The sequence below is a fragment of the Pseudophryne corroboree genome, chromosome 12 (genome assembly GCF_028390025.1).
Source record: "Pseudophryne corroboree isolate aPseCor3 chromosome 12, aPseCor3.hap2, whole genome shotgun sequence".
Lineage (NCBI taxonomy): Eukaryota > Metazoa > Chordata > Amphibia > Anura > Myobatrachidae > Pseudophryne > Pseudophryne corroboree.
In genome coordinates this window covers 92,319,336-92,342,315 of record NC_086455.1, presented here as the reverse complement: position 1 = coordinate 92,342,315, position 22,980 = coordinate 92,319,336, and the positions used below count along the sequence as shown (strand labels likewise).

Genomic DNA, 22,980 nt, shown 5'->3' with positions numbered 1-22,980 from the left:
TAACACGATTCAGCAGGCTTATGTTACGGCTGGATTGCCGTTACCGCATTCTGTAAAGGTCCATTCCACTAGGAAGGTGGGCTCTTCTTGGGTGGCTGCCCGAGGCGTCTCGGCATTACAGCTTTGCCGAGCGGCGACCTGGTCGGGTTCAAACACTTTTGCTAAATTCTACAAGTTTGATACCCTGGCTGATGAGGACCTAGCATTTGCTCAGTCGGTGCTACAGAGTCATCCGCACTCTCCCGACCGATTGAGAGCTTTGGTATAAACCCCATGGTCCTTACGAAGTCCCCAGCATCTTCTAGGACGTAAGAGAAAATAAGATTTTAAACCTACCGGTAAATCTTTTTCTCCTAGTCCGTAGAGGATGCTGGGCGCCCGTCCCAGTGCGGAAAATCTGCAAGACTTGTATATAGTTATTGTTTCCATAAGGGTTATGTTACAGTTGGAATCTGTCTTGGACCGATGCTGTTGTTTGTTCATACTGTTAACTGGTTTTGGGTATTCCAGGTTATTTGGTATGATTGGTGTGGGCTGGTATCTTGCCCTTAGATTAACAAAATCCTTTCCTCGTATTGTCCATCTCCTCTGGGCACAGTTCTCTAACTGAGGTCTGGAGGAGGGGCATAGAGGGAGGAGCCAGTGCACACCCATACTAAAAGTTCTTTATAGGTGCCCATGTCTCCTGTGGAGCCCGTCTATACCCCATGGTCCTTACGGAGTCCCCAGAATCCTCTACGGACTAGGAGAAAAAGATTCACCGGTAGGTTTAAAATCGTATTTACGCGGCTTCGGGGGCTATATTGCGGCCTACTATAGCCTGTGCTTGGATTGCTAAAGCTATTGCCAGGTGGTCGATCACTCTGCAGGAGGAATAGTCTACGCTGGACAAAGGTGACGTTGTTTTGTTTTTGTGTAATATTCATGATTCTGCAGGGTTCCTGGTGGATTTCATAAAGGACCTGGGTTCCATGGCTGCGGGGATGATCTCCATGTCAGTCTCAGCTCGAAGAAGTTTCTGGCTGCGCAACTGGTCTGCGGACACGGAATCCAAGAAGTGTGTGGATGGCCTTCCGTACAAAGGTCAGGCTCTATTTGGGGAGGCGCTGGATGCGTGGATTGCCACGGCTACCGCAGGTAAGTCTCCATTTCTCCCCTCAGCTGCACCGGCTTCGAAAAAGCCCTTTTCATCTAACACGTCACAGTCCTTTCGGGCCGCGCGGCCTAGGAAGAATAAGCCTTCGAACACCTTCTTCAGAAGTGGTCGTGCCAAAGGATAGAAACCCGCTCCCGCAGGTTCCCAGACCCAGAAGCCCGCTTCTGATACCCCTAAGTCCTCCGCATGATGGTGGACAGCTAGGCCTGGAGGAAGGTCAGGTGGTGGCGAGACTCCGGCAGTTCAGCCACGTCTGGGTGTTTATCTGGTCTGGACCCCTGGGTTCTGGATATAGTGTCCAGGGGGTACAGACTGGAGTTTCAAGAGCCCCCGCCTCACCGTTTCTTCAAGTCAGGCCTATTCTAAATTTAAAGTCTTTGAACCCTTATCTCAAGGAGTTCAAACTCAAGATGGAATCTCTGAGAGCTGTCATTTCGGAGCTGTCGGAGGGGGAGTTCCTGGTGTCCCTAGACATCAAGGATGCTTACCTCCACATTCCCATTTGGGCGCCGCATCAAGCTTATCTCAGGTTTGCGCTGATGGACGATCACTATCAGTTCCAGACGCTGCCGTTTGGCCTCTCAACAGCACCAAGGATCTTCATCAAGGTGATGGCGGAGATGATGGTTCTCCCCAGCAAACGGAGTGAACATAATTCCATATCTGGACGAACTCCTGATCAAGGCGTCATCCAGGGAGAGGTTGTTGCGGTACATCGCACTCACGACACAGCTGCTCAGGAAGCACGGCTGGATCCTGAACCTTCCGAAGTCTCATATGGAGCCGACAAGGCGGCTGTCTTTCCTGGGAACGATCCTCGACACGAAAGTGCAGAGGGTATTTCTCCCGGCAGAGAAAGCGTTGGTGATTCAAACAATGGTCCAGGTTGTCCTACGGCCTACCCGGGTATCTGTTCATCAATGCATACGCCTTCTGGGGAAGATGGTTGCCGCCTACGAGGCCCTGCAGTGCGGCAGGTTTCATGCTCGATCTTTTCAACTGGTCCTCTTGGACCAGTGGTCTGGCTCTCACATACACATGCACAAGAGGATACGTCTGTCTCCAAAAGCCAGTATTTCACTCCTCTGGTAGCTGCAACTTCCACACCTCTGGAAGGGCGAAGGTTCGGAATTCAAGACTGGATCCTTCTGACCACAGATGCAAGTCTAAGAGGTTGGAGAGCGGTCGCTCTGGGGGAAACCTTTCAAGGACGATGGTCGGATCAAGAGTCACTTCTCCCAATAAACATCCTGGAAATCAGGGCCGTTTACAACGCCCTTCTGCAAGCAGCACACCTTCTACAGGATCAGGCTGTTCAGGTGCAGTCGGACAATGTGACCACAGTAGCCTACATAAACCGACATGGCCGAACGAAGAGCAGAGCTGCCAAAAATCCTCATCTGGGCAGAAAGGCACGCGGTGGCGATGTCGGCGATCTTCATTCCGGGCGTAGACAGCTGGGAAGCAGACTTCCTCAGGAGACATGATCTCCATCCAGGGGAGTGGGGCCTCCATCCGGAGGTGTTCGAGGAGGTGACCAGTTGGTGGGTGGTTCCTCACATAGACATGAAGGCCCCCCGCCTCAACAAGAAGCTTTGGAGGTACTGTTCCAGGTCAAGAGACCCACAGGCAGTGGCGGTGGACGCAGTGGTAACACCTTGGGTGTTCAAGTCAGTGTATGTGTTCCCTCCACTTCCTCTGATACCAAAGGTTCTTCAACTCATGAGAAGAACAAAGGTTCTGGCAATCCTCATTGCTCCGGACTGGCCAAGGAGGGCTTGGTACGCGGATCTGCTGGATCTTCTGCTGGAAGATCCACGGCCTTTGCCTCTTCGGGAGGATCTGCTTCTGCAGGGGCCGTTCGCTTATCAAGACTTACCGCGGCTTCGTTTGATGGCATGGCGGTTGAACGCCAGATCTTAGCTCGGAAGGGTATCCCGAGTGAGGTCATTCCTACCCTGATACAGGCCAGGAAGGGGGTAACGTCTAAGCATTACCATCGCTTTTGGAAGAAATATGTCTCTTGGTGTGAGGCCAAGAAGTTCCCGGCGGTGGAGTTTCAACTGGGACATTTTCTCCTTTTCCTGCAAGCAGGGGTGGATATGGTACTAAGACTGGGCTCCATCAAGGTTCAGATCTCTGCTTTCTCCATCTTCTTCCAAAATCAATTGGCTGTTCTTCCTGAGGTTCAGACCTTTTTGAAAGGGGTTCTGCACATCCAGCCTCCCTTTGTGGTGCCTACGGCTCCATAGGATCTTGATGTGGTGCTGCAGTTCCTACAATCTGCTTTGTTTGAGCCACTACAGGAGGCTGGTCTCAAATTCCTCACGTGGAAGGCGGTCACCTTGTTGGCCTTGGCTTCTGCACGACGCGTGCCGGAATTGGGGGCTTTATCTTGTAAAAGCCCCCATCTGATCTTCCATGAGGACAGGGCAGAACTTAGGACTCGTCCACAGTTCCTACTTAAGGTTGTGTCGGCTTTCCACATCAACCAACCCATTGTGGTGCCAGTGGCTACTGACTCCTCAATTACTTCAAAGGCCTTGGATGTAGTGAGGACTTTGAAGATTTACTTGAAGAGGACGGCTCGTCACAGGAAAAGTGACTCCCTGTTTGTCCTCTATGATCCAAAGAAAATTGGATGTCCTGCTTCTAAGCAGTCGATTTCACGCTGGATCAGGTTCACTATCCAGCATGCTTATTCCACAGCAGGATTGCCATGTCCGAAATCCGTAAAGGCCCACTCTACTCGTAAAGTGGGTTCTTCATGGGCGGCTGCCCGGGGTGTCTCGGCGATACAACTCTGCCGAGCAGCTACTTGGTCTGGGTCGAACACGTTTGCCAAGTTTTACAAGTTCGATACTTTGGCCACTGCGGACCTCCAGTTTGGTCAAGCAGTGTTACAGGAGCCTCCGCGCTCTCCCTTCCGTACTTGGAGCTTTGGTACATCCCCATGGTACTAATATGGACCCCAGCATCCTCTGGGACGTAAGAGAAAATAGGATTTTAATTACCTGAAATGGTAAATCCTTGTCTCGTAGTTTGTAGAGGATGCTGGGCGCCCGCCCAGCGCTTCGTTTTCCTGCATTGGTTATGGTTCAGTGTTACCTGGTTCCTAGGTAAGTTCTGCGTTATTTACTGTTTCAGCTGTTGCTGAGTTGTTCTGGCATGTTGGATTTTTATGTTTGTGTGAGCTGGTATGAATCTCGCCACTATCTGTGTAATTCCTTCTCTCGAAGTATGTCGTCTCCTCGGGAACAGTTTCTAAACTGAGTCTGGTAGGAGGGGCATAGAGGGAGGAGCCAGCCCACACTATAATTTCTGTGCATTTGATTGGGACACTTCACAAGTATTCAACAACAATTTGCAACAGTTAAGTGGAGTATTTCTCTTACGTTCTAGAGGATGCTGGGGTCCATATTAGTACCATGGGGTATAGACTGGTCCACCAGGAGCCATTGGCACTTTAAGAGTTTGAGTGTGGGCTGGCTCCTTCCTCTATGCCCTTCCTACCAGACTCGGTTTAGAAAATGTGCCCGGAGGAGCCGGTCACAGCTAGGGGAGCTCTCCAGAGTTTCCTTAGTAAAGTTTAGTTTTAGAGTTTATTATTTTACAGGGAGGCTGCTGGCAACAGCCTCCCTGCATCGGTGGGCTGAGGGGCGGAGCGGGGTCTTAACCACTGTCTCCACTGACTGTACACTGAGCTCCAGAGAGGATCGATCGTTCCCCGCCGCAGGGGATCGCTCACCCCGGCAGCATGCCGCCGCCACCTTGCAGAGCCAGAAGATTGTGGCGAGTGAGTCACCGACACCCCTAGCAAGCGGGGGGGCGGTGTGAAGATGGCGGCATCAGGGTAGGAGCGCAGTATTAACTGCGCTACGGGGGCTCAGCGGTATACAGTGCGGCGCTGTGAAGAGCACCCTGAGCCAGTGCCTATACTGATCACACAGCCTGTCGGGGTCCCCGGATCTTAACCAGCATCAATCCTCAGGCCAGTATAATCCTGGGAAGAGTGGGAAGACAGCGCCATTTTGGGGGCGGAGCTTCTCCTCAGAGTGGACCCAGCAGCGTTCAACGCCATTTTCCTGCCTGCACAGCACTGTCGGTGAAGAGTAAGTCCCTCCATAACAACTCCAGCTATCTATCACGCTACCAGGGGGTTGTAGAAGGAAGGGGAGGCTGCAGAGACGACTGTGTAACCAATTAAGTTGTACAGTCAGCGCTGATAGGGGCTACCCCTTTATTTGAAAAGCGCTGTGTGTGGCTTGGCTCCAATGTCTGTGTATCTCATGCCATTCTTGTGGGTGAAACTTTGTTTGCGCACCCCTGTGTGTGTGGAGTGTCTGTGGTCTCCATTAAGCAATGTCCAGGGACTCTGTGTCATATGCTGCAGAGGATATGTCCTCTCAGGATGATCCCATTCCATGTAATCAGGATTGCACTGGTTTAGCACTGATTCCAGCAAGGGAGCCTAAGTGGTTATCCTCTATCAAATCTATGATTTCTGAGATTTCTAATAGGGTTGCGCAAAATGAATCTGCAACTCAGGCTTTACAGAACTCTATGGCAGCCTGGCCCAGTTCTGGTACATTAGGGCTCCCCGCTGTATATTCCCATAAACCTGCTCTTGCTCAGATCATGCAGGATGATACCGATACCGACTCTGATACTACAGATAGTGACTGGGTTGTGTTGCAGGGGGCAGCATCTCTTGCAAAAGGGGTGCAGTTGATGATAGAGGCTATTAAGGATGTGTTGAATATTGCTGATACAATACCCGAACAGGTTGAACAGGCTTACTTCACTGAAAATAAGAAAGCCTCGCTAACCTTCCCTGCGTCAAAGGAATTAAATGCTATATATGAAAAGGCTTGGGAAAACCCGGATAAAAAATTCCATATACCTAAAAGGGTTCTGGTATAGTTTCCTTTCCCGGTAGAGGGTAGGAAAAAATGGGAAAACCCGCCTACTGTTGACGCGTCAGTATCCAGACTCGCAAAAAAGGTGGTTTTACCTGTTCCAGGATCTACTGCCTTGAAAGAGCCGGCTGATTGTAAAATTGATAATACACTCAAATCCATGTACACGGCTTCTGGGGCAATACTACGTCCCACTATTGCCAGTGCTTGGATTGCCAAAGCTATAGTAAAGTGGTCAGGCACGTTACTTGAGGATTTGGATACTATGGAGAAATGTGATGTTGAATTGTTTTTACGTAACATTCAGGATTCGGCAGAATTTCTGGTAGAATTCATGAAAGACCTGGGTTCCATGGCTGTGGGGATTTCCTCCATGTCCATATCAGTTCGTCGAAGGCTGTGTTTGCGCCAGTGGTCTGCCGACGGGGAATCCAGGAGAAGTGTGGAGACCCTACCCTACACAGGTCAGGCTTCCTTTGGGGAAGCGTTAGATGCGTGGATCTCTACGGCTGGTAAGTCACCCTTCCTTCCCTCAGCTACACCTGCTCCGAAGAAACCCTTTTCTTCAGTTATGCCTCAGTTCTTTCGGTCTAACAAGCCCAGAAAGGCACCGCCAGCCAACACCTTCTTTCGGGGAGGTCGGCCTAAGTTCAAGAAGCTTCCGGCTGCAGGTTCACAGGAACAGAAACCTGCTTCAGGTACACCAAAGTCCACCGCATGACGGTGGACTGCACGCCCCGGAGGTGGGGCCGGTGGGAGCGAGACTCTGACATTTCAGTTATGTCTGGGTGTCCTCCGGCCTGGACCCCTCGGTGCAAGATATTGTGTCCCAGGGGTACAGACTGGAATTTCAAAAACTCCCTCCTCACCGATTTTTCAGATCAGGCTTGCCAGCTCTGCTGGCAGACAGGACTGTCCTGCAAGAAGCCGTCCAGAAGTTGGTGAAGGCACAGGTCAATGTGCCAGTACCACCTCCCATGCAGAAAAAAGGTTACTATTCGAACCTTTTCGTGGTACTGAAACCGGATGTTTCGGTCAGGCCCATTCTGAACTTGAACTCCCTCAGAAAGGGGTTTAGTGATTTTAAGTTCAAAATGGAGTCCCTAAGGATGGTGATATCAGGTCTGGAGGAGGGGGAATTCCTAGTATCCCTGGATATCAAGGATGCGTACCTCCACATTCCGATTTGGCTGCCGCATCAAGATTATCTGCGATTTGCGCTGTTTGACTGTCCCTTTCAGTTCCAGGCCCTCCCATTCGGTCTCTCCACAGGACCAAGGGTATTCACCAAGGTGATGGCGGAAATGATGATTCTCCTCCGCAGACAAGGGGTGAACATAATTCCGTATCTGGACGATTTGCTGATAAAGGCATCATCCAAGGAGAAGCGGTTACGGTCCATAACACTCACGACTCAGCTTCCCAGAAAACATGGTTGGGTCCTGAATCTTCAAAAGTCACATTTGGTACCAACCAGAAAGTTGTCCTTTCTAGGAATGATCCTCGACACGGAAGTGCAGAGAGTGTTTCTCCCAGTGGAAAAGGCGTTGGTGATTCAAACGATGGTCCGAGATATCTTGAAGCCAGCCCGGGTGTCAATTCATCAGTGCATTCGCTTTCTGGGGAAGATGGAGGCTCTGCAGTACGAGAGGTTTCACGTTCGGTCCTTCCAATTGGATCTCCTAGACAAGTGCTCTGGATCCCATCTACACATACACCAGATAATTCGTCTGTCGCCAAAGGCCATTATTTCACTCCTCTGGCTGCAATTATCTCACCTTCTGGAGGGCCGCAGGTTCGGGATTCAGGACTGGATCCTTCTAACCAAGGATGCAAGTCTCCGGGGCTAGGGCTCAGTCACTCAAGGGGAAACCTTCCAAGGAAGGTGGTCAAGTCTGGAAGACGGCCTTATTCCAGGTCGAGGGACCCGCAAGCAGTGGTGGTGGACGCCCTAGTGACTCCGTGGGTGTTTAAGTCTGTGTATGTGTTTCCTCCACTTCCACTCATCCCAAGAGTTCTAAAGCTCATAAGGAGAACAAAGGTTCAAGCGATACTCATTGCTCCAGACTGGCCAAGAAGGGCTTGGTACGTGGACCTTCTGAATCTACTGCTGGAAGAGCTGAGGACTCTTCCTCTTCGGGAGGTCCTGCTGCAGCAGGGACCGTTCGCCTATCAAGATTTACCGCCGCTACGTTTGACGGCATGGGAGTTGAGCGCCTGATTCTTGCTCGGAAGGGCATTCCAAAAAAGGTTATTCCTACCCTCATACAGGCTACGAATGGGGTAACGTCTAAACATTACCATCGTATTTGGAAGAAATATATCTCTTGGTGTGAGTCCAAGAAGTTTTCTACGGTGGAGTTTATACTGGGACGTTTCCTCCTCTTCCTGCAAGCAGGAGTGGATATGGGTCTGCCGTTGGGATCTGTGAAGGTCCAGATTTCAGCCCTATCCATTTTCTTTCAGAAACAATTGGCTGCCCTCCCGGAGGTTCAGACCTTTTTGAAGGGAGTTCTGCATATCCAACCTCCCTTTGTACCGCCTACGGCGCCTTGGGACCTTAACGTGGTGTTGCAGTTCCTCCAGTTGGATTAGTTTGAACCTCTACAGGAGGTAGAGGTCAAATTTCTAACATGGATGGCGGTCACTTTGTTGGCTTTAGCTTCTGCTAGACATGTGTCCGAGCTGGGGGCTCTATTCTGTAAAAGCCTTAACTTGATCTTCCACGAAGATAGAGCTGAGCTCCGGAGTCGTCACCCGTTTCTTCCGAAGGTTGTGTCGGCATTTCATTTCAACCTATCGTGGTGCCAGTAGCTACTGACTCCTCAATTACTTCAAAGTCCTTCGATGTCGTAAGGGCTCTGAAGATATATGTGAAGAGAACTTCTCGTTCAGGTTCACTATCCAGCACGCTTATTCTACAGCAGGACTGCCGTGTCCAAAATCTGTTAAGGCCCATTCTACTCGTAAGATGGGGTCTTCCTGGGCGGCTGCCTGGGGTGTCTAGGCAGTACAACTTTGCCGAGCTGCAACTTGTTCTGGGTCGAACACGTTTGCAAAGTTTTACAAGTTCGATACTTTGGCCTCTGATGATCTGAAGTTCAGTCAATCAGTACTGCAGGAGCCTCCACGCTCTACCTCCCGTTCTGGGAGCTTTGGTACATCTCCATGGTACTAATGTGGACCCCAGCATCCTCTAGGACAGAGATTTTCAACCTTTTACAACTCCCGGCACACTTAAGATTTAAATATTGCCAAGGCACACTCAAATATAATGGTGATGCATGGTGCAGTTGCGTGTCCTAGGATGTCATGTCGCAACTTCTCCATAGGTAATGCCTTGGCCACATCTGAGAAAGCCAGAAGAGCCCAACACTTCCCGGGCCCAAAATTAGAACTGGCTGTGCAACCACTAAACCCACCAGTATTGATCGTTCCAGGGCCTCAATAGTGGCAAAACACTGACGGGCCTGGCTGTGCTTCTATGGCGGCACACCTGAAGAATGCTCAGGGCACACTAGTGTTCCACGGCACAGTGGTTGAAAAACACTGCTCTAGGTTGTAAGAGAAAATAGGATTTTGTTACCTACCGGTAAATCCTTTTCTCGTAGTCCGTAGAGGATGCTGGGCGCCCAGCCAGCGCTTCATTTTCCTGCAAATGTTATTTGGTTCAGTACAACTTCGTTTTAGTTGAGTACTGCATTGTTACTTGGTAAGTAATGTTTCAGCAGTTGCTGAGTAGTTCAAGCTAGTTGGCTTGACGTGCCTTGTATGTGTGAGCTGGTATGAATCCTCCCCATTATCTGTGTATAATCTTTCTCTCGAAGTATGTTGTCTGCTCGGGCACAGTTTCTAGACTGAGTCTGGTAGGAGGGGCATAGAGGGAGTAGCCAGTCCACACACTCAAACTCTTAAAGTGCCAATGGCTCCTGGTGGACCCGTCTATACCCCATGGTACTAATGTGGACTCCAGCATCCTCTACGGACTACGAGAAAAGAATTTACCGGTAGGTACCAAAATCCTATTTTTACTAACATACCTCACTGCATGAGCCCAATCTCGTCTGATCTTGGAAGCAAAATGATGGGCTGGGTCAGTATCTGTGGGGTGGCCCTCAGAGAATACCCAGTTTAGTAATTTGGGACCTATCCCGACTCAATACCAACAGCAGGATCACCACTGTATCTTCCTTCCAATCTTTGGCGAATCCTTTGAAATATCAGAGGCAGGCCCCAGAGGTATATTTAGTTATTGTGGGGTTGAGAGATACACAGACGTTTCTTTGTGATTCTACACGAAGATAGGGCACTCCTGAGATATGAGGTCCGACCCATGTATGACCTATTCAGGTCCCATTAAGACAAGCTCTGCTTGTGCTGGTAAGGCAGAAGACTGATGTATGACGACAGTGTCTACATCTCTATGCCAGGCTATTATTGATATAGACCAACCAGAACATATTTCACATTTTTCCAATGTGGTTTCTTTTTCTGTTTTGTGCTCTTTGTTTCTTTTGTATGTTGATCCTATGGTGGATTAGTTGATATTGAATTTATCTTAACTACTCATAATAAACGTTATGTTTTAATACTTACCACATTTACAGAAACATATGAGTGCACCCACACAAGAGTCTTCTGTAATTAATTTGTTCTAGAAAGTGCTATCCTACAGAAAGCCATTCGAAAATTGGTACAGACAAATGTCATTGTTCCAGTTCCACCTCACCTAACAAACAAAGGTTATTACTTAAACCTGTTTGTGGTACCGAAGCTGAACGGTTCGGTAAGGCAGATATTAAACCTAAAGTCATTGAACCCCTAATTGAGGGAATTCAAGATGGAGCCTCTGAGAGCGGTGATCTCAGGTCTGGAGGAGGGGGAATTCCTAGTATTCCTGTATATCAAGGATGCGTACCTTCACATTCCGATCTGGCCGCCTCACCAGGCTTATCTGAGATTTGTACTGCTAGACTGTCACTATCCGTTCCAGGTGCTGCCATTTGGCCTCTCCACAGCACCGAGGGTGTTTACCAAGGTCATTGCAGAGATGATGCTACTCCTCCGCAAGAAGGGAGTGAACATTATTCCATATCTGGACAATTGCTGATAAAGGCATCTTCCAGGGAGAAGCTGTTACAGCGCATCGCTCTCTCACCTCAACTTCTCCAGGATCACGGCTGGATCCTGAACCTTCCAAAGTCGCATTTAGAACCGTCAAGGAGACTGTCCTTCCTGGTAATGATCCTCGAAACAGAAGTACAGAGGGTGTTTCTCCCGGTGGAGAAAGCGTTGTTGATCCAGTCAATGGTCCAGGATGTCCTGAAGCCTGGCCGGGTATCTGTTCATCAGTGCATTCGACTTCTGGCGAAGATTGTTGCCTCTTAAGAGGCTCTACAGTATGGAAGGTTTTATACACGGTCCTTCCAACTGGATCTCCTGGACAAATGGTCGGGATCTCATCTTCACATGCACCAGCGGATACGCCTGTCGCCGAAAGCCAGATTTTCACTCCTGTGGTGGCTGCAAATTTCTCACCTTCTCGAGGGCCGAAGGTTCGGGATTCAGAATTGGATCCTTCTAACCACGGATGCAAGTCTCAGAGGTTGGAGAGCAGTCACACAAGTGGAAAACTTCCAAGGAAAGTGGTCAAGTCTGGAATCCAGAAGTAGACAACTGGGAAGCGGACTTCCTCGGCAGACACGATCTCCATCCAGGAGAAAGGGGCCTCCACCCGGAGGTGTTCGAGGAGGTAACAAGTCGTTGGGGTGTACCTCAAATAGACACCATGGCCTCCCGCCTCAACAAGACGCTTCGGAGGTACTGTTCCAGGTTGAGAGACTCATAGGCAGTGGCGGAGGACACCCTGGTAACTTCGTGGGTGTTCCAGTCAGTGTATGTGTCCCTCCACTTCTGCTTATCCCAAGGATTCGCAAACTAATAAAAAGAACAAGAGTTCAGGCAATCCTCATTGCTCCGGACTGGCCAAGAAGGGCTTGGTATGTGGATCTTCTGGAATTACTGTTGGAGGATCCGAGGCCACTTCCTCTTTGCGAGGACCTTCTGCAACAGGGGCCGTTCGCTTATCAAGACTTACCATGGCTACGTTTGACGGCATGGAGGTTGAATGCCTGATTTTAACTCTGAAAGGCATTCCGAGAAAGGTCATTCCTACCCTGATACAGGCTAGGAAGGGAGTAACATCTAAACATTGCCATCGCATTTGGAAGAAGTATGTGTCTTGTGGTGAATTCAAGAAGTTTCCTACGGTTGAGTTTCAACCGGGACGGTTTCTCCTCTTTCTGCAAGCAGGTGTGAATGTGGGCCTAAGCTTGGGCTCCATAAGAGTCCAGATTTCGTCCCTGTCCATTTTCTTCCAGAAACAGTTGGCTGCTCTCTCTGAGGTTCAGACTTTCTTGAAAGGGGTTCTGCACATGCAATCACCTTTTGTGCCTCCTACGGCACCATGGGATCTTAATGTGGTGCTGCAGTTCCTGCAATCTGATTGATTGGTTCGAACCTCTACAGGAGGTTGTCAAGTTTCTTACATGGAAGGCTGTCACACTATTGGCATCTGCTAGGTGTGCGTCAGAATTGGGGCATTGTCCTACAAGAGCCCCTACTTGATTTTCCATGAAGATAGGGCTGAGCTCGGAACGCATCAGCAATTTCTTCCAAAGGTTGTGTCGGCTTTTCATATCACCCAACCTATTGTGGTGCCAGTGGCTACTGACTCCTCAATCACATCAAAGTCCTTTGATGTTGTGAGGGCGTTGAAGATTTATGTGAAGTGGACTTCTCGTTACAGGAATTCGGACGCTCTGTCCTTTATGCTCCCAACAAGGTTGGGTGTCCTGCTTCTAAGCAGATGAATTCTCGTTGGATTAGGTTCACTATCCAGCATGCTTATTCTACGGCAGTCCCATGTCCAAATTCTGTTAAGGTCCACTCTACACGTAAAGTGGGTTCTTCGTGGGCAGCTGCTCGGGGTGTCTCAGCTTTGCCGGGCAGCTACTTGGTCAAGGTCGAACACGTTTGCTAAGTTCTACAAGTTCCGATACCTTGGCCTCTGAGGACCTTCAGTTTTGTCAATCTGTTCTGCAGGAGCCTCTACGCTCTCCCTCCCGTACTGGGTGCTTTGGTACATTCCCATGGTACTAAATGGAACGTATACAGATGTGGATAAATCCACAGGGAACCAGCGCTCAAACCCTATTTGTAGTGGTGAATGGTACGGTTATAAAGTGAAACTAAAATCAATAATGAAAAAGCAGGTAATATACTTAAGGTTGTTTATTCTAAGATGCTGAGATACTTTCTTTCCCAACAGGTATAAATTCGGTTTAAAAGTCAATCAGTGATTGGGGCACGCTCCTGGTTTGAGCTTAAATTCTGAAGTGCAAGGTTCAATTGAAAGAACAAATGCTGTAATCTTTGTAAAGTCGAAAAAAAGAAAGAAAAATGCCACAAAAAAATATTAATGATAATATGTACTAAAGTCCAAACGGTTTACAAGTCTATACAGACAGCGGCGTCCCGCTAATCTGTGCTCTGAAGTGAAGGATTCTCCTGTGAAGTGATGAACAGTTGACAGCGGTAGTGTATGCTTTGGTTAGAGTGGAGAATAAGGACCCTGGACTGGCGCTATTCCTCCTGCAGCACGTCCCACAGTAAAGCGCCCGAATCAGGCCCGCTCTGTGGGGCCGCTGACCTGGGGTGTGCGCCTGTCACAGAGGCGAAGTGGACCCGGCCGGAGCTCTCCGAGCGGCTGGCCGCGCCTCTCCTCCTCCTACAGGGACTTACCTTCTCCCTTCCCCTCCGCCTTCCACTCTCCGCTGTCTCGGGCTTCTTCCGTCGCCTGGCAACCGGTTGCTTCCGGAACTCCGGATCACGTGACCGGATGGTTTGCGGAAAGGATTAGCAGTACTGTCCTTCTTTGTAGTGAATATTCGTCCTCAGTCCAATGTAGTATAGATGGGTAGCTCCAACGCGTTTCGACCTGTTAGGGTCTTCCTCTAGGACGTAAGAGAAAATAGGATTTTAATTACCTACTGGTAAATCCTTTTCTCGTAGTCCGTAGAGGATGCTGGGCGCCCGCCCAGCGATTCGTTTGACTGCATTGTTAGTTAAGTACTGTTGTTCAGCCATTGCTGAATCGTTTTAAGTTGGTTAGCTTGGCTTTACTTTTGTTGTGTGAGCTGCTGTGAATCTCACCACTATCTGTGTATTTCCTTCTCTCGAAGTATGTCCGCCTCCTCGGGCACAGTTTCTAGACTGAGTCTGGTAGGAGGGGCATAGAGGGAGGAGCCAGCCCACACTATTAAACTCTTAATGTGTCCATGGCTCCCAAGGGACCAGTCTATACCCCATGGTACTAAGTGTACTAAAATCTTATTTCCCCCCCCCTCCCCCCCAATGCGTGTGTGTGTGTGTGTGTGTGTGTGTGTGTGTGTACAGTTGTGCTCATAAGTTTACATACCCGAGCGGAATTTGTGATTTTTCTGGCCATTTGTCAGAGAATATGAATAACTCACAAACTTTTCTTTCACTCATGGTTAGTGGTTGGGTGAAGCCATTTATTGTCAAACAACTGTGTTTACTCTTTTTAAATCATAATAACAGAAACTACCCAAATGACCCTGAACAAAAGTTTACATACCCTGGAGCAATTTACACCAAACTTGGTACACATATGACTTACCCCCACAGTATTTTTTCCCAGATTGCAAGACACCCCTGGCACACCTAGGGGTGGGGGTGGGAAGAGGGGGACATGTAAAAATCTATAGTTTTTGGCATAACCCTGGAATGCCTGGAGCAGTTTACACAGAGGCACCCACGGGTAGGGGCAGAGGCATACTTTAGTTTCGAAGCTAAGCAAGGAGACCTAGGACCTTATGACATATTCAGCCTGCAAACCTAACCTATTTAACATACAGTGGGCGGAGCATGGCCTGTCGTCCCAACATTTACAGCACTGAGCAGAGCAGCATCGGGCAGAGAATGAGGCGGGTTATTCTCCTGGGCACCAGCATTTTGACAGCATCAATCCAGGGAAGCCCAGAGGTGCGACCTGACAAAGATGGTCATTCCTTACATTCCGTAGCGAAGCACGGGTATTCATCGTGTGTGTGTGTGTGTATATGTGTGTGTGTGTATGTATGTATGTGTGTGTGTGTATATGTGTGTATATATATATATATATATATATATATATATATATATATATATATATATATATATTATTATTTTTTTATTGTAGCAAAAATGTATACGTGACTTATCGCTGCAATTGCTGTAGCGATACATCACATCTAAAATGTTGTGCTTCAAAATGAAAATATGCCTTCCTCACTGATTAGATACAATATGCTAGAATGAACAGTAGTGGATAAGCTGCACCGTCCCATAGTGATATTGCAAGCTGCCTTATTTCCTGCTGACTATTGCACTCTGAGCTAGATGTGAAAAAAATAAAACCTAGACCTATGCGTTGTTGAGGGGAAATACCTGCAGTTCTCAAAGTGACTGTCAGGTGGATGTGCTGAAGTGACCATGTCATTTACTGCTAAAACAGTCTACTGGGCCATCTGTGTCAGCTAGAGGGCTGTATGCTGTATTTAGTCTTCCTCGTTTTCCCCACAAGCCAAAGTCTCTTTTACACTCCACAGACATCTTTAGATGCATGATGTTTGTGTTGGCCTAGGATATCCAGAATCCTAAATCAGGTTTTGCATAGGTTCCAGGTAGGTGTACCCTTAAGTAAATGCGGAAGAAAAATAACGGATTAACTGCATAATATTAAATGCAATCATAAAACATTGTATTATGTAACCCTAAATACATTCTTGAGTAAATAGTAAATTTGCAACATAAAAAAATGTTTAAATGTCCACTTTCATAATTATTGTATTACTTTCCAAAGGGTTGATGTAATATTTGTCCAAACAGGTATGGGTCATTAGGTCGACATGGAAAAAGGTTGACCGTGTTTGACTGTTTTTGGTGTCGTTTTATGCGTAATGGGACGGGCAACCCCAATTAGTGCACCGTGCCCCCTTGCATGGCTCACTATGCTTTGGCCAAGGTGCCTCGGTCTGCTACCACTGCGTTTGGCATAGGTTACCATTCCTAATTGTAGGCCACGTGGATGGTAAAGTATGGAAAAGTAAAAAAAAAATTGAAAAACACCTGCCGACCTATAGACCATGTTGACCTAGTGCATTTCGCCCAATAGTGGTCGACCTAAGTACTGTCTACCTATTGTCCATATCCCGTCCAAACTCTTGCATCTGTCATTTCAGTGACATAAGTTATTCATATTTGGTTTCATTTCAGTTTCACAGAGTGGGACCTAATTGAGTGGACAGATGAGGAGGCAACGTTTGTTTTTCTGTACGATTCTCTGCAACTTAAGATATTGTTTGGAGATTATGCCAGTAAGTGCTTTCACCTTCCCAGAATATTAACTTTTCTCTAACGTCCTAAGTGGATGCTGGGGACTCCGTAAGGACCATGGGGAATAGCGGCTCCGCAGGAGACTGGGCACAAAGTAAAAGCTTTAGGACTAGCTGGTGTGCACTGGCTCCTCCCCCTATGACCCTCCTCCAAGCCTCAGTTAAGATTTTGTGCCCGAACGAGAAGGGTGCAATCTAGGTGGCTCTCCTGAGCTGCTTAGAGTAAAAGTTTAAATAGGTTTTTTTATTTTCAGTGAGACCTGCTGGCAACAGGCTCACTGCACCGAGGGACTAAGGGGAGAAGAAGCGAACTCACCTGCGTGCAGAGTGGATTGCGCTTCTTAGGCTACTGGACATTAGCTCCAGAGGGACGATCACAGGCCCAGCCATGGATGGGTCCCAGAGCCGCGCCGCCGTCCCCCTTACAGAGCCAGAAGACGGAAGAGGTCCGGAAAATCGGCGGCAGAAGACGTCCTGTCTTCAATAAGGTAGCGCACAGCACTGCAGCTGTGCGCCATTGCTCTCAGCACACTTCACACTCTGGTCACTGAGGGTGCAGGGCGCTGGGGGGGGGGCGCCCTGAGACGCAATAAAAACACCTTTTTGGCAAAAAATACATCACCTATAGCTCCTGGGCTATATGGATGTATTTAACCCCTGCCTATTTTTACATAAAAAAGCGGGAGAAAGGCTGCCGAAAAAGGGGCGGAGCCTATCTCCTCAGCACACTGGCGCCATTTTTTCCTCACAGCTCCGTTGGAGGAAGGCTCCCTGACTCTCCCCTGGAGTCCTGCACTACAGAAACAGGGTAAAACAAGAGAGGGGGGGCACTAAATTGGCATATAAATATATACAGCAGCTATATTAGGGAAAAACACTTATATAAGGTTATCCCTGTATATATATATATATATAGCGCTCTGGTGTGTGCTGGCAAACTCTCCCTCTGTCTCCCCAAAGGGCTAGTGGGGTCCTGTCCTCTATCAGAGCATTCCCTGTGTGTGTGCTGTGTGTCGGTACGTTGTGTCGACATGTATGAGGAGGAAAATGGTGTGGAGGCGGAGCAATTGCCTGTGTTAGTGATGTCACCCCCTAGGGAGTCGACACCTGACTGGATGGTCTTATGGAAAGAATTACGTGATAGTGTCAGCACTTTACAAAAGACTGTTGACGACATGAGACAGCCGGCAAATCAGTTAATACCTGTACAGGCGTCTCAAACACCGTCAGGGGCTCTAAAGCGCCCGTTACCTCAGGTCGATACAGACACGGACACTGACTCCAGTGTCGACGGTGAGGAAACAAACGTATTTTCCAGTAGGGCCACACGTTACATGATCACGGCAATGAAGGAGGTTTTGAACATTTCTGATACTACAAGTACCACAAAAAAGGGTATTATGTGGGGTGTGAAAAAAACTACCCGTAGTTTTTCCCGAATCAGATGAATTAAATGAGGTGTGTGATGAAGCGTGGGTTTCCCCCGATAAAAAACTGCTAATTTCTAAAAAGATATTGGCATTATACCCTTTCCCGCCAGAGGTTAGGGCGCGTTGGGGAACACCCCCTAGCGTAGATAAGGCGCTCACACGCTTATCAAAACAAGTGGCATTACCGTCCCCTGATACGGCCGCCCTCAAGGAACCAGCTGATAGGAAGCTGGAAAATATCCTTAAAAGTATATACACACATACTGGTATTATACTGCGACCAGCAATCGCCTCAGCCTGGATGTGCAGTGCTGGGGTGGCTTGGTCGGATTCCCTGACTGAAAATATTGATACCCTGGACAGGGACAATATATTATTGACTATAGAGCATTTAAAGCATGGGTCTTCAACCTGTGTCCCTCCAGCTGTTGTGAAACTACACATCCCAGCATGCCCTGACACAGTTTTGCTATTAAGGTATGCTAAAACTGAGGGAGGGCATGCTGGGATGTGTAGTTCCACAGCAGCTGGAGGGCCACAGGTTGAAGACCCATGGTTTAAAGGATGCATTTCTATATATGCGAGATGCACAGAGGGATATTTGCACTCTGGCATCAAGAGTAAGTGCGATGTCCATTTCTGCCAGAAGAGGATTATGGACGCGACAGTGGTCAGGGGATGCGGATTCCAAACGGCATATGGAAGTATTGCCGTATAAAGGGGAGGAGTTATTTGGGGTCGGTCTATCGGACCTGGTGGCAACGGCTGGAAAATCCACCTTTTTACCCCTAGTCACCTCGCAGCAGAAAAAGATACCGTCTTTTCAGGCTCAGTCCTTTCGTCCATAAGGGCAAGCGGGCAAAAGGCCGCTCATATCTGCCCCGGGGCAGAGGAAGGGGAAAAAGACTGCAGCAGACAGCCTCTTCCCACGAACAGAAGCCCTCCCCCGCTTCTGCCAAGTCCTCAGCATGACGCTGGGGCCTTACAAGCGGACTCAGGCACGGTGGGGGCCCGTCTCAAGAATTTCGGCGCGCAGTGGGCTCACTCGCAAGTGGACCCCTGGATCCTGCAGGTAGTATCTCAAGGGTACAAATTGGAATTCGAGACGTCTCCCCCTCGCCGGTTCCTGAAGTCTGCTTTACCAACGTCTCCCCCCGAAAGGGAGGCGGTATTGAAAGTCATTCACAAGCTGTATTCCCAGCAGGTGATAATCAAGGTACCCCTCCTACAACAGGGAAAGGGGTATTATTCCACGCTGTTTGTGGTACCGAAGCCGGACGGCTCGGTGAGACCCATTTTAAATCTGAAATCCTTGAACACTTACATAAAAAGGTTCAAGATGGAGTCACTCAGAGCAGTGATAGCGAACCTGGAAGAAGGGGACTATATGGTGTCTCTGGACATCAAGGATGCTTACCTCCATGTCCCAATTTGCCCTTCTCACCAAGGGTACCTCAGGTTTGTGGTACAGAACTGTCACTATCAGTTTCAGACGCTGCCGTTTGGATTGTCCACGGCACCCCGGGTCTTTACCAAGGTAATGGCCGAAATGATGATTCTTCTTCGAAGAAAAGGCGTCTTAATTATCCCTTACTTGGACGATCTCCTGATAAGGGCAAGGTCCAGAGAACAGTTAGAGGTCGGAGTAGCACTATCTCAAGTAGTACTACGACAGCACGGATGGATTCTAAATATTCCAAAATCGCAGCTGATTCCGACGACACGTCTGCTGTTCCTAGGGATGATTCTGGACACAGTACAGAAAAAGGTGTTTCTCCCGGAAGAGAAAGCCAAGGAGTTATCCGACCTAGTCAGGAACCTCCTAAGACCAGGCCAAGTGTCAGTACATCAATGCACAAGGGTCCTGGGAAAGATGGTGGCTTCTTACGAAGCGATTCCATTCGGCAGATTCCACGCAAGAACTTTTCAGTGGGATCTGCTGGACAAATGGTCCGGATCGCATCTTCAAATGCATCAGCGGATAACCCTGTCTCCAAGGACAAGGGTGTCTCTCCTGTGGTGGTTACAGAGTGCTCATCTCCTAGAGGGCCGCAGATTCGGCATTCAGGATTGGGTCCTGGTGACCACGGATGCCAGCCTGAGAGGCTGGGGAGCAGTCACACAGGGAAAAAATTTCCAGGGCTTGTGGTCAAGCATGGAAACGTCACTTCACATAAATATCCTGGAACTAAGGGCCATTTACAATGCCCTAAGTCAGGCAAGACCTCTGCTTCAGGGTCAGCCGGTGTTGATCCAGTCGGACAACATCACGGCAGTCGCCCACGTAAACAGACAGGGCGGCACAAGAAGCAGGAGGGCAATGATGGAAGTGGCAAGGATTCTTCGCTGGGCGGAGAATCATGTGATAGCACTGTCAGCAGTGTTCATTCCGGGAGTGGACAACTGGGAAGCAGACTTCCTCAGCAGACACGATCTTCACCCGGGGGAGTGGGGACTTCACCCAGAAGTCTTCCACATGATTGTGAACCGTTGGGAAAAACCAAAGGTGGACATGATGGCGTCCCGCCTCAACAAAAAACTAGACAGATATTGCGCCAGGTCAAGGGACCCTCAGGCAATAGCGGTGGACGCTCTGGTAACACCGTGGGTGTACCAGTCAGTGTATGTGTTCCCTCCTCTGCCTCTCATACCCAAGGTACTGGAATCATAAGAAGGAGAGGAGTAAGAACTATACTCGTGGCTCCGGATTGGCCAAGGAGGACTTGGTACCCGGAACTTCAAGAGATGCTCACGGAGGACCCGTGGCCTCTACCTCTAAGAAGGGACCTGCTCCAGCAGGGACCCTGTCTGTTCCAAGACTTACCGCGGCTGCGTTTGACGGCATGGCGGTTGAACGCCGGATCCTGAAGGAAAAAGGCATTCCGGATGAAGTCATCCCTACCCTGATCAAAGCCAGGAAGGATGTAACCGTGCAACATTATCACCGTATCTGGCGTAAATATGTTGCGTGGTGTGAGGCCAGGAAGGCCCCTACAGAGGAATTTCAACTGGGTCGTTTCCTGCATTTCCTGAAAACAGGACTGTCTATGGGCCTAAAATTAGGGTCCATTAAGGTTCAAATTTCGGCCCTGTCGATTTTCTTCCAAAAAGAACTAGCTTCACTTCCTGAAGTTCAGACGTTTGTCAAAGGGGTACTGCGTATACAGCCTCCTTTTGTGCCTCCAGTGGCACCTTGGGATCTCAATGTGGTGTTGGGATTCCTAAAATCACATTGGTTTGAACCACTCACCACTGTGGACTTAAAATACCTCACATGGAAAGTGGTAATGCTGTTAACCCTGGCTTCAGCCAGGCGTGTTTCAGAATTGGCGGCTTTATCTTATAAAAGCCCTTACCTAATTTTCCATACGGACAGAGCAGAATTGAGGACTCGTCCTCAATTTCTCCCTAAGGTGGTTTCAGCATTTCACTTGAACCAGCCTATTGTGGTACCTGCGGCTACTAGGGACTTGGAAGATTCCAAGTTGCTGGACGTGGTCAGGGCCCTGAAAATATATGTTTCCAGGACGGCTGGAGTCAGAAAATCTGACTCGCTGTTTATCCTGTATGCACCCAACAAGCTGGGTGCTCCTGCTTCTAAGCAGACTATTGCTCGTTGGATTTGTAGTACAATTCAGCTTGCACATTCTGTGGCAGGCCTGCCACAGCCAAAATCAGTAAAAGCCCATTCCACAAGGAAAGTGGGCTCATCTTGGGCGGCTGCCCGAGGGGTCTCGGCTTTACAACTTTGCCGAGCAGCTACTTGGTCAGGGGCAAACACGTTTGCTAAATTCTACAAATTTGATACCCTGGCTGAGGAGGACCTGGAGTTCTCTCATTCGGTGCTGCAGAGTCATCCGCACTCTCCCGCCCGTTTGGGAGCTTTGGTATAATCCCCATGGTCCTTACGGAGTCCCCAGCATCCACTTAGGACGTTAGAGAAAATAAGAATTTACTTACCGATAATTCTATTTCTCATAGTCCGTAGTGGATGCTGGGCGCCCATCCCAAGTGCGGATTGTCTGCAATACTTGTACATAGTTATTGTTACAAAATCGGGTTATTATTGTTGTGAGCCATCTTGTCAGAGGCTCCTTTGTTATCATGCTGTTAACTGGGTTCAGATCACAGGTTGTACGGTGTGATTGGTGTGGCTGGTATGAGTCTTACCCGGGATTCAAAATCCTTCCTTATTGTGTACGCTCGTCCGGGCACAGTATCCTAACTGAGGCTTGGAGGAGGGTCATAGGGGGAGGAGCCAGTGCACACCAGCTAGTCCTAAAGCTTTTACTTTGTGCCCAGTCTCCTGCGGAGCCGCTATTCCCCATGGTCCTTACGGAGTCCCCAGCATCCACTACGGACTATGAGAAATAGAATTATCGGTAAGTAAATTCTTATTTTTCAAAGCAGTGGTTCATAACTTGGTACCCTCTTCTCATCTCTGCATCTTAAATTAATTCTTTTATTTCATCTAAAATAAGATATGGAAGGCTAGTGTGATGCATCTTTTGTTGACTAAAATGGCCTGTAATTTCATATTTTTATTTTATTTTATCTTTTCTTAAAGTCTGTTTTGTTATTGTCACTTTTATTCAACTGGTTTACGTGAATACAATGTTCCTGCTGTTTTAGCTTGAAGAAGAACATCTTACCCGTTATAAAAACAAAACAGAACCCCCATTATTCATAATAATCGTTTTGTGCACTAGATTTGATGTCTTGCCTTTGAAATTGGCTAACATTATCTACATGTTGTTCTGATTGGTCAATTATTCTTTGTTTTCATTGCATTCCATGTTCCTATTTTGCCTTTTAGATAGTGAACAGTTTAATAATCAACCTTGCAGAAGAATTTCAACTGTCATATTGGAATCTCAGCTGAATGGTGAGGATGACCTTTCTTGAATTTTTAAATTGGTAGTCCACTCAGACCTAAATCGCAGTTTATATACAGCAGTGTCCTAAAACGAAGAACATCATTGGCAAGTGCTTTTTAAAAGTTCTGTGCAACTTGACAT

General features: G+C 48.4%; 1 protein-coding gene across 4 annotated transcripts in view; it reads left to right on the top strand.

Moving 5' to 3' along the window:
* KNL1 (kinetochore scaffold 1) overlaps positions 1–22,980 on the top strand; it is a 431,776-nt gene that overhangs the window by 394,436 nt on the left and 14,360 nt on the right. For all 4 annotated transcript variants that reach the window (XM_063947793.1, XM_063947791.1, XM_063947792.1 and 1 more), the window contains 2 exons: positions 16,414–16,514; positions 22,779–22,847. In XM_063947793.1, the coding sequence (XP_063803863.1) occupies positions 16,414–16,514; positions 22,779–22,847 (170 nt within the window). The remainder of the gene's footprint in view (positions 1–16,413; positions 16,515–22,778; positions 22,848–22,980) is intronic.